The 17,215-nt window shown below is 36.1% G+C and overlaps 1 protein-coding gene across 3 annotated transcripts in view; it reads right to left on the reverse strand.

Moving 5' to 3' along the window:
* Positions 1–17,215, reverse strand: part of FBXO11 (F-box protein 11) — an 88,080-nt gene that overhangs the window by 21,796 nt on the left and 49,069 nt on the right. For 2 of the 3 annotated variants that reach the window (XM_025466227.3, XM_049115877.1), the window contains exons 2-7: positions 4,291–4,418; positions 4,060–4,141; positions 3,523–3,667; positions 1,857–1,986; positions 1,045–1,128; positions 834–966 (exon numbers count right to left, since the gene is read on the reverse strand). In XM_025466227.3, the coding sequence (XP_025322012.2) occupies positions 834–966; positions 1,045–1,128; positions 1,857–1,986; positions 3,523–3,667; positions 4,060–4,141; positions 4,291–4,418 (702 nt within the window). The remainder of the gene's footprint in view (positions 1–833; positions 967–1,044; positions 1,129–1,856; positions 1,987–3,522; positions 3,668–4,059; positions 4,142–4,290; positions 4,419–17,215) is intronic. The other variant, XM_049115876.1, reaches the window with a different exon arrangement.

A 17,215-nucleotide genomic window follows, 5' to 3' on the forward strand; every position in this document is an offset into this window, starting at 1 on the left:
CTATAAAAATAGCTTTGAAACAGTACAAAAAAAATTTATCAAGGACATTGTTTCATTAAAAACAGAGCAACAAAAAAAAACAAAAAAACAAAACAAAACAAAAAAAAACAGAGCAACAGAAACACTAACCATCTTTATTTTCAAATAAAAGATAAAACAAGTATCTTTCTTTCCTTAATGAATAAGGCATTGGACAAAGCACAGACATCAAGAGGGAGGCAGGGAGGGATGGCAGGAGAGAGGATGGACATAAATAAATAAATAAATTAATTAATTAATTAATTAACTGGTGTGCCTTGCAGGCAAACTCTTGATTTTGGCTCAGATCATGATCTCAGGGTTGTAAGATCAAGCCCCTGCTTCAGATTCTCCATCTCCCCCACTGCCTCATGCTACCGCTCTTCAGGAAAAAAAAAAAAAAAAAAAAAGAAAAGATGATCTATTTTTGTTTTCTGAACTCTCATGTTTTCATTGCAATAAGCAATATTCCTACTCTTTCCTAACCATTCAGGTATTATCAAGGTTCGTCTAGATTTTAAGTCACTAACATTTTAAGAAACCCATCATGTAAATAATACATTAAAAAATTTTAATGAAAAAACAAAAAAAATTTTTTTTAAGATTTTATTTATTCATGAAAGACACACAGAGAGAGAGAGAGAGGCAGAGACACAGGAAGAGGGAGAAGCAGGCTCCATGCAGGGAGCCCGATGTGGGACTCGATCCCCAGTCTCCAGGATCAGGCCCTGGGCTGAAGGCAGATGCTAAACCACTGAGCCACCCGGACTGCCCCTGAGAAAACAAATTTTTAATGACAACGCATTTCAGAATACCTGCACCAATCATGGTGATTGGAGATTCAATATATATCCATTCATCAGTATATATTCCAGAATGAACGAAGATAAGTCCATCAAAATGAGCTTCTTGTACCCCACCCAGGGCATCTTCAATTGTATCATAATACTAGAAAAAAATAAAAGTGTCAGTACAGAACTGAAAGATTACCATTTTAAGTCTTATAAAAATACAAATCAAACATACCAACATATTTTCTCTTCCTTTATATCTTGCAGGATTACTGTAGAAATGTTCAGCAAATCCTGGCTTTACATGTGCACCTTTATACTAAAATGTCAAAAAAACAAAACAAAAAAACACAAAACAAACAAAACAAAAAAACCAGAAACAAACATTGACTACTAATGTAAACATTATATTCTAAATTAATACTGTATATATTTTTTATTAAATATAAAAAGCAATCAATTACACCAACTAGTTTTCTGTTGCATAGTGCAATGTACAATCTAAAACAGCTTATAACTCAGTAATAATATCCAGTAAGAAAAGACAAAATATGTCAATATCAGCACTACTAATATTTTGAGACAGTAATTCTTTGCTGTGGGGGCTGTCCTGTGCATCACTGTAAGATTTAGCAGCATCCCTGTCCTCTACCCTCTAGATATCAGTAGAATCCTCTTCTCCAGTTGTGACAACCAAAAATGTCTCCAGACATTGCCAAATGTCCCCTGTGGAGCAAAATCACCCCCAGTTGAGAACCACTCATAAAGGACCATATAAAAATTAAAACAACTACTGAACACTAACAATTTAAGAAAAGGTTCAAACAGACCCATAAAATGTATAACTCCTCTCAGGCTACTGATGGTTACTGCCACTGTTAAAATTATTAATATGTCAGTAGTGAAAAGAATTGTTGAATGTTTTGTTGACTGATAAATATATTCATTGGCTTGAAACCTATTCTTGAGTTTAAATTAATCTTTTAAAAAGAAATTTTATTTATGAATATATAATATAAGTCAATATTTTCCATTTATACTTCATACCAACTGCTGGAAACTCTCTTTCCAAGGATTTGGGTGTTCATATTCTTCTGGATTAATCTGGTAGAATTTGCCAGGTTCAGGATGCATCATAGGGCGAGTATATTCGAAAACTTCCATGTATAATCGTTTCCTAAAGAAGTAAAAGGATGAAAGATTCCTTTATAAAACATCCTTTAAATAACTGGAAAATTATCTGATGCTTCAAAAACACAGAAGAATACAAAAAACCAAAATTTTAACCGTAAAACAGTTTTTGGCTAAAACAATATAACATATTAAAAAAAAAGTTCACTTCCCAAAATAACGTGTCAAGTCTTCAAAATTTATTGAGGAAAAAACGGCCACCCTACTGGAAAGACCTCATATGGTTATTATTAAAAGGCTAGCTTTCAGGGCACCTAGGTGGCTCAGTGGGTTAAGCCTTTGGCTTTGGCTCAGGTCATGATCCCAGGGTCCTGAGATCGAGCTCTGCATCAAGCTCCCTGCTCAGCAGGGAGTTTGCTTCTTCTCTCTCTCCTTCTGCATTCCCCCCTCAGCTCATGGTCTCTATCACAGATGAATAAAATCTTAAAAAAAAAAAAAAAAAACCAAAGATGGCTTTCAATAAAATATTCTGAACTTAATGCCTCATATCTTTAGTTCATTTATGTTATTGTCAAAACCCATCAAATCTCAGAAATGTAGTCATAATAACTATTATCACTTCCTGTGCAAAGCAGTGTTTCCTCCAAGTCTTTTTTATCTACAGATACTTTCATTTATTAGCTGTGATTATATAGCATCTAAAATTTTGTATTCTTTTCAAAAACTTTTTTAGAACACAGCATTTTCCCATGTTATCAACAATTCTGAAAAAATCAGTTACATGTATATAATCACCGCCCTTCAAATACACATTCCATTGTTAGTCCATTCATTCCCTTCGTGCCAAAGATTTAGATCATTTCTAATTTTCCTCCACTATTAACTATGCTATTATGAAAAATTTGTACATAAAGCTAAAAAATTTCCAAAAGTGGAATTACATGGGTCAAAGGACATGCATATTTTAAGGTTCATGGATATAACTGTTAACTATTTTCCAAAAGTGAATGTATCCAAATCTACTTTCTCATTAAACTATCAGATTAATTACCTGTTTTAAATTAGACATAGTTCTGTTTCTATGAAGCTTAAATTTAAACGAAAAAATTTCCCACAATCACTCAGTTGTTATTAACTGAGAAATAGCAGAGATAGTACTCTTGTTTTATAAATACCACTTGGGGGCAGCCCGGGTGGCTCAGCAGTTTAAGTGCTGCCTTCAGCCCAGGGTGTGATCCTGGAGAACCATGATCGAGTCCCACCGTCGGGCTCCCTGCATGGAGACTGCTTCTCCCTCTGCCTGTGTCTCTGCCTGCCTCTCTCTCTCTCTCATATGAATGAATAAATAAATAAATAAAATCTTTAAAAATAAATTAACACATACATACATACATACATACCACTTGGACCAACAACCTATATTTTTGATAAACAGGTAACACGGGAATTTTTAAGCATTTTAATTCTGTTCCATCTATCTAACTGTAGCTACCAACTCACACTTCAACTTCCCCACCATCTTTTAGCATTTGGGGCAACAAATAGTATATCTCAAGATAATAAGAAATAAATTTTCACTTACCACAAAATTGGATCATTAGCAAGCTCACTGAAGCGTTTACATACACAAGCTGCTCTACAAAGATCCTGTTCCAGCAAGTAAGAGAAGATTTTTAGAACCACTTCATCTGGTAGTTTCTCCTGAAGATACTGTTCAGCAGGTGCTGCTATAAAAGAGATTAACAAGCAGAATATAAACTATTTATTGCGATAGCAACAAGTTTCTCACTAAAAAGCATAATTTTCATTTTATCTAATGAATAGTTTTTTAATCATCATTTTATAAGCATTTTGCTTTGACAGATAAAACACATATACCTTCTTTTGTTCTGACTTAAGTATTCTTTCTTTTAGCTGTTATGTACCATTTCAGAAACTGGTTTATAAAATGTTATTTTTATACACAAAAGTCAGAAGAGTGAGAGGTCAGGGTTCCCATGCTTTTTCTATAATATTACCTTCTTAATCCCAAACATACCATTAAGCTATATTTAATTTTTTGATATCAAACAAAATAAGATTATTTAATGCCATTCTGTAGTTTTCTCAGAAGAAATACCTGATAGATCTTGTGATTTTCCAGATACTCTTGCGCGTTTTGCACGATGACCAAAGTTTTCTGTAGTTGAAGTTGAGGCACCCTTGAAAAACAAAATGAAAATTGATTAAGCAAATATTTTTACCATACATAATCGTTACTTTAAAAAAACAGTGACACTTCCCTTTGTTTTTTAACAATTCTTTCATTACCAAAAAAAAAAAAAAAAAAAAGCAGTTACTTTTAATTTACCTCCATACTGCTCTTTGTAGGACACGCTGTTCTTTTTGGCAAAAGAGTTTTTCTACGAAGTTGGTATGGACTATTTTGTGCACCAGGACCTGATTCTTCAGCAACCATATCTGCAGGTACATCATCATCTGTTATAAACAAAAGCAACATGAAAAATGACACCCATTGTTTTTTTCAAAAAGCTCTTGGATGCAGTATACTTTTAAGAAACTTCATAAATTTTTTAGGAGGAGAGGAGGTAGATACAACTTTCACATAAAATTCTAGCCAACTGGATAAACACCTGAAAGAAATGTTAGACTTCATTTCTTCACAATAAATTCCAAAATAGAGCACATATATGTATTTTTAAAGATAAGATTTACTGACTTGAGAGAGCAAGCGAGCAGGGAATTCGATGCAGGGCTTGATCCCAGGACCCTGAAATCATGACCTGAGCTGAAATCAAGAGTTGGCCGCTCAACTTACTGAGCCACTCAGGTGCCCCAGAACATATATTCAAATACAAAATAATCAAATCAGTAAAAGAAAATGATAATTATTTTTTATAATGTTAAGATGAAGAAGAGGTGTAACACAAATTTTGGAAGGCATTTATAAAAAGGTGAGGAGCACGTTCACTTGGTTACAGTCCAAGTGGGGTGAGAAGAGTAGCCTGGCAAGAGGTGTCAGAATCAAAGCCAGGTGAGGAGGGTGTCCATGGAGAGGGATAGCTCAGTGTAGGGTATCAGATATCAAGTAGGATGAAAATGGTATCTATGCAGATACTGCATAGACTCAAACTGTGGCATAAGATGCTGGAGCTCAAGAAGGATGGAAGGAAGTCTGAGGGTGCGGGTGGGGTGGGTGGCATAGAATGGAGAGTCAGAGCAAGAGTAGGGAGATAAGGGCATCACAAAGGAGAAGGGATGGTGGAACTGGAAGACTGGTATATTGTATATAACAATACAGGAATCCATCAAACAATTAAATATAAAAATGGAAGCCAGGTTTTTGTCATAGGAGAGATTTAAAATATAAAAAGATAGAAAACTAGAATAAACCCTTTAGTATTAAGACTGGAATTGGAGGTATCAATGTGAACTGATGGTTTTTAATACTTAGATAAATACAGATGTAAATGGATGTGGGTGAATGTATTTGTGCATATTCCCTAGCTCTGTCCAATGACAGAGCCTAGAAGCAGTGACACTCTAGTACCAACAAGAATGACTAGCATTTGATCTTGGTGGGGCTTTTTTGTTTTTGTTTTTGTTTTTTTTAGAGAGAATGTGCACACAAGTGGGTAAAGACAGAGGAACATGCAGACTCCTGGCCAAGCAGAGAGCCCAACACACAGGGCTTGATCCCAGGACCCTGAGGATCATGAACTGAGCCGAAGTCAGACACCCAACCAACCGAGCCACCCAACCATCCCTAGATCTTGGCTTCTGAATATTTTTTATAAAAAGGAATAAGGGCTCCTTGGAGAAATGGCTGAGTTCAGGTTGGTGGAAATTAGAAGATGAGCCTGGAATATCTTATGACAGAAAGAAGAAAATGCCCAAAGAATGATGAGGACATGGGACCTAGAAATCAGCTTAAATTGTCACTCACTAGCATAATAATGTTGGAATATCAAAATTCATAGTGATAGTAAAGGGATTATAATCGAGTGAATGGAAAGTAACCCATAAATTCATATTGCTAGAGATACATAAATGAATAACTTCAAAGTTTGATAAGGAATGGCATACTTAGGGAAAAACAGTAACTTTACTAGTGTAAAGTTACTAAATGATGCCCATCATACACTGCCTCTTAATCAGGCGATCAAGGTGAGTATCATCAACAGGACAAACTCAAACTGTGTGCCACCTTATAGCATACAATAAGATCACAGCGTCACTTTAATGATAAAGATATATATATAGCCTAAATCTAATTTGAAGAAACCTCAGACCAATGCAATTCTAATTTGTTTTGAATAATCCTCAAAATTGTCACACTCATGAAAGCCAAGCAAAGTCTAAAGTATTGTTCCAAGATGAAGGACATAGAAAAGATATAGTAACTAAATGCAACACATGGTTCTGAACTGGATCCTTTTGCTAAAAGAATGATATTAGGACAATTGGTGAAACTTGAATGGGGGTCAAAGGATTAGAAAAGGTAGCAACGTGTCACTGTTAACTTTCTGATCTTAATAGCTGTAGCACAGTGATTTCGGAGAATATCCTTTTTTGTAGGAAATACACACTAAAGTATTAGGAGGTGGCAGGACAAGAGGCTGGCAACTTCTGAAGGGCGACCAGAGGGGAAAACCTTCCTTGTACTGTACTTTTAATTCTTTTCTAAGTATAAACTGTTAAAAAAAAAAAAAAAAAACGCTAATAGATTTGAGTAACATATAAAAATTTTTAAAATTCTGCTGGAAAATGAACACTATAAACATAATCAAAGGAGGAACACAATAAGGAAAAAATATTTGCCAATACATGTCACAGAAGGCTAATTTCCTTATTATATCTGCATGCCTACAAATCAGAATGGAAAAGATGAACAATTCAATAGAAAATTAGGCCAACAACATGAAGAGACAACTCAGAATTAAGTTTAAATACTAATAAAAACTACAGTGAGATTTTTTTAAAGTAGCAGATTATCAAAGATCAAAAAGTACAATCACATGCTAGAATCATTAAAGGAGATATGGTGGGGGAAAAGTTCCTAATTGCTTGAAGGACAGTAATCTGGCAATAGCCATTATTACTCAGTAATTCCATTTCTGTAATTGATTGATTGACTCTGTAATTGATTCTGTAACTATATTCATAGATGTGGGCAAAGTAGTATGTACCAAGATATCTATTGTAGTACTATTTATAATACTGTGGGGGTAACAGTCAAAATGTTCATCAATAACTATTAAATAAACTATGGTGCAGCTATACAACAGATATTTTGTGGTCATTACAAAATACAAAGCAGTTCTATACAGACTAATAAGGAATTATTGCTAATATATAGTAAGTATAAAAACCAATACACAGAATAACGTGTTTAGTGTAGGTGTGTTTTAAGGCTATATATACGTGTGTGTGTGTGTGTGTGTGTGTATATATATATTTACACATATGTTTATAAATAGCTATATTTACTAAATATATATAGATGAGCCTATTCCCTAGCTCTGTCCAGTGACAGAGCCTAGAAGCCGACTCTAGTACCAACGAGAATGACTAGCAGCATTTGATCTTGATGGTTTTTTTTTTTTTTTTTGAGAGAGAGTATGCTCGTGCACACAAGTGGGGGTAAAGACAGAGAACATGCAGACTCATCCCCAAGCAGGGAACCATTTATATCTGTTTATAAATAGCTATATTTACACTAAAATATATATTCCATGATGGCAGGGAGCTAACTTGAAGAGGCTCCTATTGGCCAAAGATGGGACAATTTGAGCATCCATAAGAATAACCAGAATGAACTGAAAAAAAAAATTAATCCATGAGTTTATAATGATACTTTAAAAAAAATTTTTTTAAGGTTATTTTGAAAGAGGCTAGTGAAAACCAAGTCATCATTTTGAAAACTGGTAAATAACAGGAAATAAACATTTATTCCTCCTCTCTTCTATAAATTGAACCACCAGGTAATCAAGTATTAGCTGAGAAGGAAGCTTCCCTAGAGAAACATTCCACCAATAAATGAAGAAATAAAATTTGCAATCTCTAAAGAGTTAATGGATTCAACTGCTGAGTATCAATAGTCCCTTTTATCACAAAAAGAAAACCAACCAGAGATAACAAATCTCCTGATGAAAGAACACAGCAGTTTTGCCCAAACACCTAATCTGAATGTGATCAAACCTGTAAGAAACTCTAAATGGTCAAACTGTTAACAGTTTCCTCAACAAATAAATTGCATGGGAAAAACAGAGGGGAAGAAATAAGCAAATCTAAAGCATACTGCTTAAGAATGTACACTTTGGTATTAAAATTATAAAGAAAAAGCCAAAACATCATCATAAACATGTTTTGTAGGGGAAGGATTGGGATGATAATTGAAACACATAAAAGGGTACTGAGTTGCAGGGGCCAGCAAGGTTCTATTCCTTGACCTGCTGGTATTAAAATACCAACTTTAATAATAATTTGATAACCTATATGTTTCATATGAGTTTCTCTACTTGGCTATATTTTATAATAGCAAAGACGTTGTTTTTCTAACAGCAAACCTTGAGTAAATTAACATTTTTAAACCTAAATTCTCATCTACTAAAGATAATAGTATCTTATAATTCACAGGGTTCCTGAAGGGATTTAAATAGAGTAACACAAGCAAAACACTCACCACTATGTCTGGCTCATTTAAGTGTTGAATAAATGTTTTTGCTATAATTTCATTCATTCATTAGGATTTTATGAATGTATGTGTGTGTGTGTGTATATATATATATATATATGTATATATGTATTTATGATTTTATTTATTTATTCACGAGAGACACAGAAAGAGAGGCAAAGACCCAAGCAGAGTGAGAAGCAGGCTCCATGCAAGGAGCCTGAAGTGGGACTCGATCCCCAGAATCCAGGATCAGGCCCTGAGCCAAAGGCAAAAGCGCAACCGCTGAGCCACCCAGGTGTCTGTTCCCTCTATTATTTCCTTTAAATATATTATTCTAATAACATCACTTCCAAATGAAACTTGGAAAACCAAGCCAATTTTCTATGAACCATAGTGCAAAGTAATATGCCTATTTGCGGTGTCATCCCTCCGTAGTTTAACATGTGGTTAATTTCTACAAATGTTTCATATGTGCTCTAATGTTTGGAACCTCTACATTCTATTTTTTAAAGTTTAAATAAATCTGAAAGGTCAAGTTTGTTAACTGTGTTGTTCACATAATTTATGTGTTTACTTTTGTTGGGGATGGTGGTAATGGTGATCTGATTTATTAGCTTATGAATGAAATATGCTAAAATCTCTCACTATATCTGCAGGTAGTCCTTTATTTGTAGTACGTAAAATTTTGCTTTGTATAACTTTAAGATAATGTTATTTGGACATACGGGTTCAAGATTATTATTTCCTAAAAAAAAAAAAAAAAAAAAAAAAAAAAAAGATTATTATTTCCTCCTGGTAGTGAAAACCAAGAATTATTTTGTCATTATGCAATGGCTCTTTATCCTTAATAATGCTTTGCCTTAAAAATCTCTTTTGGACTGAGAGCTGTCTGGATGGCTCAGTCAGTGGGTTAAGCGTCCAACTCCTGGTTTCGGTTCAGGTCACAATCTTGTGTTTTGTGCGACTGAGCCCCAAGATCAGCGTGGAGCCTGCTTGAGATTCTCTCTCTGCCCTTCCTGCCTCCACATCCTCCCCTCTCTCTTTTCTCTAAAAATAAATCTAGCTAGTTTTGCCTGATAATGTTTTCCTAAGAGCTTTTTGTTCTGTTTTATGACAGCCTAGTATTTTTTCAGCCTTGTATTTTCAACGTTTTACTTTTGGATTACATTTTATTTATTTATTTATTTATTTATTTATTTATTTAGTTAGTTAGTTAGTTAGTTAGTTTTTAAAGATTTTTATTTATTTATTCATAGAGACACAGGGAGAGAGAGGCAGAGACACAGGCAGAGGGAGAAGCAGGCTCCACACAGGGAGCCCGACGTGGGACTCGATCCGGGGCCTCCAGGATCACACCCCAGGCTGCAGGCGGCGCTAAACCGCTGCACCACAGGGGCTGCCCTGGATTACATTTTAGATTTCGTTCTTAACCATTTGTTGCTAGATTTTCTTGATTTTTTTTTTTTAAAGATTTTATTCCTAAATAATCCCAACACTCAACATGAGGCTTGCACCTATAATCCTGGCATCAAGAGTCATATGACTCACTGACTGAGCCAGCTAAGCACCCCCAGATTTTCTTTCCTTTTCAAGCAATGATATCTAATTTGTATTTAACCCATCTCAAGCCAATTTCCATTTATATATGTATATAATTTTTTTTTTTTAATTTATGATAGTCACAGAGAGAGAGAGAGAGAGAGAGAGAGAGAGAGGCAGAGACACAGGCAGAGGGAGAAGCAGGCTCCCTGATGTGGGATTCGATCCTGGGTCTCCAGGATCGCGCCCTGGGCCAAAGGCAGGCACCAAACCGCTGCGCCACCCAGGGATCCCTATATATGTATATAATTTTTTAAAAAAGATTTTATTTTTAGGGATCCCTGGGTGGCGCAGCGGTTTGGCACCTGCCTTTGGCCCAGGGCGCGATCCTGGAGACCCGGGATCGAATCCCATATCGGGCTCCCGGTGCATGGAGCCTGCTTCTCCCTCTGCCTATGTCTCTGCCTCTCTCTCTCTCTCTGTGACTATCATAAATAAATAAAAATTAAAAAAAAAATAAAAAAGATTTTATTTTTAAGTAGTCTCTACACATAACATGGGGATCGAACTCACAACCCTGAGATCGAGTTGCATGCCCTACCAACTGAACCTTGAACCAAGTGCCCCTCCATTTTTATATTTTTAATTTCTGAAAGTTGATTTGTTTTTTTCAAGTCCTATTGTTTCTTTTTTAAATAGGCATATTATCATCCCTCCTCTCCTTTTTTAAAAAAGGGATTTACTAAAATTTATTTTGAATAATTTTACACACACTTTATACTATGTTTTAGACTGTTCTATCACTGATCACTCTTTAAAAATTTTTGCACAGGGCAGCCCTGGTGGTGCAGTGGTTTAGCGCCACCTGCAGCCTGGGGTGTGATCCTGGAGACCCGGGATCAAGTCCTATGTCAGGCTTCCTATATGGAGCCTGCTTCTCCCTCTGCGTCTCTTTGAATAAATAAAATCTTTTAAAAATAAAATAAAATAAAAATTTTGCACAATTAGGGAAGCTGTATCAGGTTCTAGGCCATATACCTGGGTTTTAGTGCTAGTTCTATTTTGAAAAGGCCCAAGGCTACATGTCTCCCATCCCCATATATGCATTAAAATTCCACTCTAGATCCTTTAGGAGATATACTCCAAGACCAAAAGGTCCCTGTGCTATTTTATACAGCAGCACCAGCTCCCACTTACTGCTTTGACTTCTCTCTTTTCTGGTTTCCTTCTCTTCTTTCCTTTATTTTTTTTCTTCTTTCCTTCTTTTGAGCTTAGCTATTCATTTAAAGTTTTGCTCTTCTTTTGTGTTCTATTTTTATATGCTTGTGGTATATATGCATATCTCTATCAGGTTGGTTTATCATGCTGCTAGTAGTTTCTACTCAAAAGTACACTCTCAAAACTTTTCATCCTATACAACCCTCTCTCTCACTCCACTCCCATTCCAGTTTAAAATCTATAGATTTGGGCAGCCCCGGTGGTGCTGGTTTGGTGCCGCCTTCGGCCCAGGGCGTGATCCTGGAGACCCGGGATCGAGTCCCACGTTGGGCTCCCTGCACAGAGCCTGCTTCTCCCTGTCTGTGTCTCTGCCTCTCTCTCTCTCTGTGTTTCTCATGAATAAATACAATCTTTAAAAAAATAAAAAATAAAAAATAAAAATCTATAGATCTTGGGCAGCCCAGGTGGCTCAGCGGTTTAGCGCCACCTTCGGCCCAGGGCGTGATCCTGGAGACCCAGGATCAAGTCCCATGTTGGGCTCCCTGCATAGAGCCTGCTTCTCCCTCTGCCTATGTCTCTGCCTCTCTCTCTCTCTCTCTCTCTCTGTCTCTCATGAATAAATAAAATCTTAAGAAAAAAAAAAACTACAGATCTTATCTATAGTAATAGATACCTACACCTCACCCACCCACCTCACCCTGGAATCCTTTCCTTCTCACCATCAACACAGCAAATATTAAAGACTGAAAAGTAAGAAATTCAGAAGTACTAATGGAAAGAAAAGATGTTGGTTAACTCAGCTGCAACCTGAAGTTCACAGCAATCAAATACATGGAGCCATGTAATCTGAATTGTGTAATGACACTGTAACCTCAATTTCCCATCTGTAAACACTGTCTTATTCTAAAGTACTCAAAGCTCAGTTCCAAAAGAACTGTATTAAATTCTTACTTGTGCTGGAGTAAAGAATCTGTGCTTAATTTCTATATAGTTCTCATAATAAACTACCACTGACTGTTCTGAGAATACAAAATTGAACACCAATAAAAAATAAATTTATATTAAAAAAATAAATACAGTACTAGAAGGTATTTAAAAAGGGGTCATTCTGAAAAGATCACTTGGCCACTGTTATAGTAAGAAGCAAAGGAGAAAGACTAAAAAAAAATTAGTGTTCTCTTCATTTTTTGAATTCCTGTAGAATTGTGTAAGAATCTGTAGTATTGTATAAGTACCATATACGTCATAGCTGCTTTATGTTACTTATTTTTGGTTTATGCCATATTTTCCCAACAAAAATATAAGCTCTGAGGGCAAGATCTCTCTCTCTCTTTTAAAGATTTATTTATTTGAGACAGCGCACAAAGGAGGGGCAGAGGGAGAAGTAGAGCATCTCAAGCCGACTCCCTGCTGAGCAGAGTTTGACATGAGGCTGGACATGGATGGGGCTCAACATGGGGCTTAATCCCAGGACCCTGATAATCATGACCTGTGCCAAAATCAAGAGTTGGACACTTAATGGACTGAGCCACTCAGGTGCCCCCAAGGCCTCTTATTTATATGCTTCCTCAGTGTTTACTTTGTTGTCTAAGTACTCAATAAATGTTGATTCACATCTATGCAGAACACTTCAATTTTTACTCAAGTCAAGGAATTTTTCCTAGAAACCATCACTACTGGTAAACTATGATGATCTTACATACACTACTTTACAGAAAACAAAAACCCGGACAAGAACTGCTTCATTTCTTTCTATCTCCAACTCCATGAACTCATTTACAGGCATATCCATTATTTTTTATTCCCTCCTACAATTATGGAGAAGCAGATTTGGCACATATGAAACAAAAAATTTGTTAAATAAATAAATGAGAAAACCAATAAAGTGAATGGTTAATGGTAACTGTCAAACTAACTCCAATCCAAGAATCAAGAAATCATAAAACATTATAGTTTTGTTCCAACAAAGTCTAAAAGCAAGCCCTTAAAATAACATCTTGTTAAATCCCTTTTAACTTTATATAGTTTCACCTTTACATCTAATATTAGAATGCCAATATTCAGATGTCAAGCTGTAATCTAAGACTAATAAAAAATAATTCTCAATACCCAAAATGCTCAATTTCAACCATAATTTACAGAAAGCATAATTTTCAGTTAGGAAATATGTCCTCAGCTAGAGATGTCTATGTAGAAACAGAATGCAATCATGTATGTAATTTTTAAAAGTTATTTATTTATATTTTTTAGTAATCTCTACATCCAATGTAGGGCTTGAACTTATGAATGAGTCAGCCAGGTGCCTCCCACATAGGTGATTTTTAATATTCTAGTAGCTATAATTTAAAAAAAAATCAGTGACACACACACAATTTTATTAAGACCTTATTAGTGCTCTAGGGGCACCTGGTTGGCTTAGTTGATTATGTGACTCTTGATCTCAAGGTTGTGAGTTTGAGCCCCAAATGTTGGGTGTAGAGATCACTCAAAAATAACATTAAAAACAAAACCAAAAACAACCACTTAACAGTGCTCTAAAAGGCAAAAAATTAGTACCATGCAATTCAAAGGGATGCTATATACAAGCACACATACCATTAAATTTAATTTTGTAGGGGTGCCTCAGTGGCTCAGTGGTTGAGTGTCTACTTTTGGCTCAGGTTGTGATCCGGGGTCCTGGGATCAAGTCCTGCATGAGGCTCTCTGTGGGGAGCCTGCTTCTCCCTCTGCCTATGTCTCTGCATCTCTCATGAATAAATAAACAATCCTTCAAAAATTTAATTTTGTAATTTTTAGATTTTACTGTAAACCCTACACAAATATACCAAAGTCCCCACTATTAATAGGAGCTAAGGTTTAAGTAAAGCTGTCTGGAAAATAAGCATACTTCTTTAACTAAAAAATAATCTTTGAAATCTTTTTTTTTTTTTTTAAGATTTTATTTATTCATGAGAGATAGAGAGACAAGACAGAGAGAGGGAGGGAGAGAGGAAGAGAGAGAAAAAGAGAGAGAGAGAGAGAGAGAGGCAGAGACACAGGCAGAGGGAGAAGCAGGCTCCATGCAGGGAACCTGACGCGGGACTCGATCCGGGGTCTCCAGGATCAGGCCCTGGACTGAAGGTGGCGCCAAACCGCTGAGCCACCTGGGCTGCCCGGAAATCTTTGATATTAAATATGACTGAAAACTTATATTAGGATTCATTTCAACAAATAAGAGACCTAAGTCTATACATTTTGAAGCTAGAAGAATATCCTAATTTTTATATACTTAACTATCTGAAAGGTTTACAAAAAACTCTACTACTGCTTGGCTGGGGTTCAAAGTCCTTCATGCTATACATGAACCTAGAGTTAGAGTTTATGGAATTTAAGCAGTTTCCTTCCCCCACAAATATTATACATATTCCGCATTACTTACCCATAGCCAGGGATCAGATTGGAAACTTAAGCAAATCTGTGCTAGTAACTGTGTGTTTAGAAACAGCTCCCAGTCTCACGTTGTAAAGAACCACACTTGACAACTGTTTCTAACACAGTTGGGAACTACCACAGCTTTTTCCAACTACTAAAAAAAAAAATCCACTGAATAAACTGAAGATAAAATTCATTTAAAATGTTTTTTAACTTAAATATTTTACTTAAAGCTTAACTATTTTATTTAACATTTTTCTTAAATATTTAAGGTAGGGAGTCTAGAAATAAAGTCATAATAAAACACTGCTTTTTAAAAGCATGACTTACTAGCATCAGGTGTTTTGTTTTTTAAAGATTTAATTTATTTATTCATGAGAGACAGAGAGAGAGGCAGAGACACAGGCAGAGGGAGAAACAGGCTCCCCGTAGGGAGCCCGATGTGGGACTCAATCCCAGGACCCGGGATCGCAATCTGAGCTGCAGGCAGGTGCCCAACTGCTGAGCCATTCAGTCATCCCTATATCAGGTATTTCTAATTATATCATTACAAACTTTAAAATATATAATTATTCACGATACTATTACATACTTCCCATTAATACATTCAGTTATTATTTACACACACACACACACACACACACACACACACTTTTGCTGAATTCCACCACAACACAACTATAGGGATTGTCTAAGACTGGTCAAAGAAAAATATTTATACATTGTCTAATGAATAATAACCTTTAGAAGCCACTTCTTTGATATAAAAAAGTTACTGAAAATTCAAACAAGACTTCAGTTCAACAGAAAAAAATCAAACCAACTCATTCTGAACTGCCTGACAAGGGCACTGGGGTGTGGCTCAGTAGGTTAAGTGTTCAATTCTTGATTTTGGCTCAGGTCATGATCTCAGGATAGTGAGATCAAGCCCCACATGGGGCTCCACTTCAGGCTCTTGTGCACTCAGCAGTCTGAGATTCTTTCCCTCTGCCCCTTCCCCTGCTTGAACTCTCTCCCAAATTAAAAAAAAAATCATAAAAAATTAAACAAATTGCCTGACATAAAGCATGTTCAACAAATATTTGCTGACTAAATGAAGACTAAATGAATGAATGTGCCAGGTACAATGTGAGTTACTGGTGAAATAGAGCAACCATGAATTCTTTGAATTGGTAGAATTTACCAGTGAAGCAGCCTAGTCCTGGACTTTGTTGAGAGTTTTTTGACTACTGATGCACTCTCCTTACTGGTAATTCATCTGTTCAGATTTTTTACTTCATCATGATTCAGTCTTGGTAGGTTGTATATTTTTAGGAATTTATCCATTTCTTCTAGGTTGTCCAATTTGTTAGTATATAACTTCATTCTCATCTCTTCTAATCCTAACAACAACAAAAATCTCTTCTAATCCTTTTTTTCTGCACTTCTGGGCCATCAGCTGTAATACTTCCTCTTTCATTTCTGATTTTGAGCCTTCTCTCCTTTTGTCTCGGTGAGTCCAGCTAAAGGTCTGTCAATTTTACCTTTTCAAAGAACCAGTTCTTAGTTTCCTTAATCTTTTTTTTTTTTTTTAAGATTTTATTTATTTATGAGAGAGAGAGAGAGAGAGAGAGAGAGAGAGAGAGAGGCAGAGACACAGGCAGGAGGAGAAGCAGGCTCCATGCAGGAAGCCCGATGTGGGACTTGATCCCAGGACTCTGGGATCATGCCCTGAGCCAAAGGCAAAAGCTTAACCACTGAGCCATCCAGGCGTCCCTTCTTTATCGTTTCTATTGTCTTTTTAGTCTCTATTTTATTAATTTCTGCTCTAATCATTATTATTTCCTTCCTTGTACTTAACTTTTGGCTTCATTTGTTGTTTTTTAGTTCTTTAAGGTATAAAATTAGGTTGTTTTAGACTTTTCTTGCTTCTTGCAGTAGGCATTTATTGCCACAAACTTTCCCTCTTTGCTGCATACCATAGATTTGTCACATTTCTTTTTATTTTTTTTTATTTTTTTAAAGATTTTTTATTTATTTATTCATGATACTCACACAGAGAGAGACAGAGAGGCAGAGACACAGGCAGAGGGAGAAGCAGGCTCCATGCACCGGGAGCCCGATGTGGGATTCGATCCCGGGTCTCCAGGATCACGCCCCAGGCCAAAGGCAGGCGCCAAACCGCTGCGCCACCCAGGGATCCCGGTTTGTCACATTTCTATTTTCATTTGTCTCAAGGTATTTTTTTGATTTCTCCTTTGCTCACCGGTTTCGCAGCAGGATACTGTTTAATATCCACAATCTGTGAATTCTCCAGTCTTCTTTGTGTAATTAATTCTCTAGTTTCATACCACTGTGGTTGGAAAAGATGCCTAATATGATTTCAATTCTCTTCAACTTAATTAAGACTTGTTTTGTGGCCTGACATATGATCTATTTTAGAAAAGGG

The sequence above is a fragment of the Canis lupus genome, chromosome 10 (genome assembly GCF_003254725.2).
Source record: "Canis lupus dingo isolate Sandy chromosome 10, ASM325472v2, whole genome shotgun sequence".
Taxonomy (NCBI): Eukaryota; Metazoa; Chordata; class Mammalia; order Carnivora; family Canidae; genus Canis; species Canis lupus.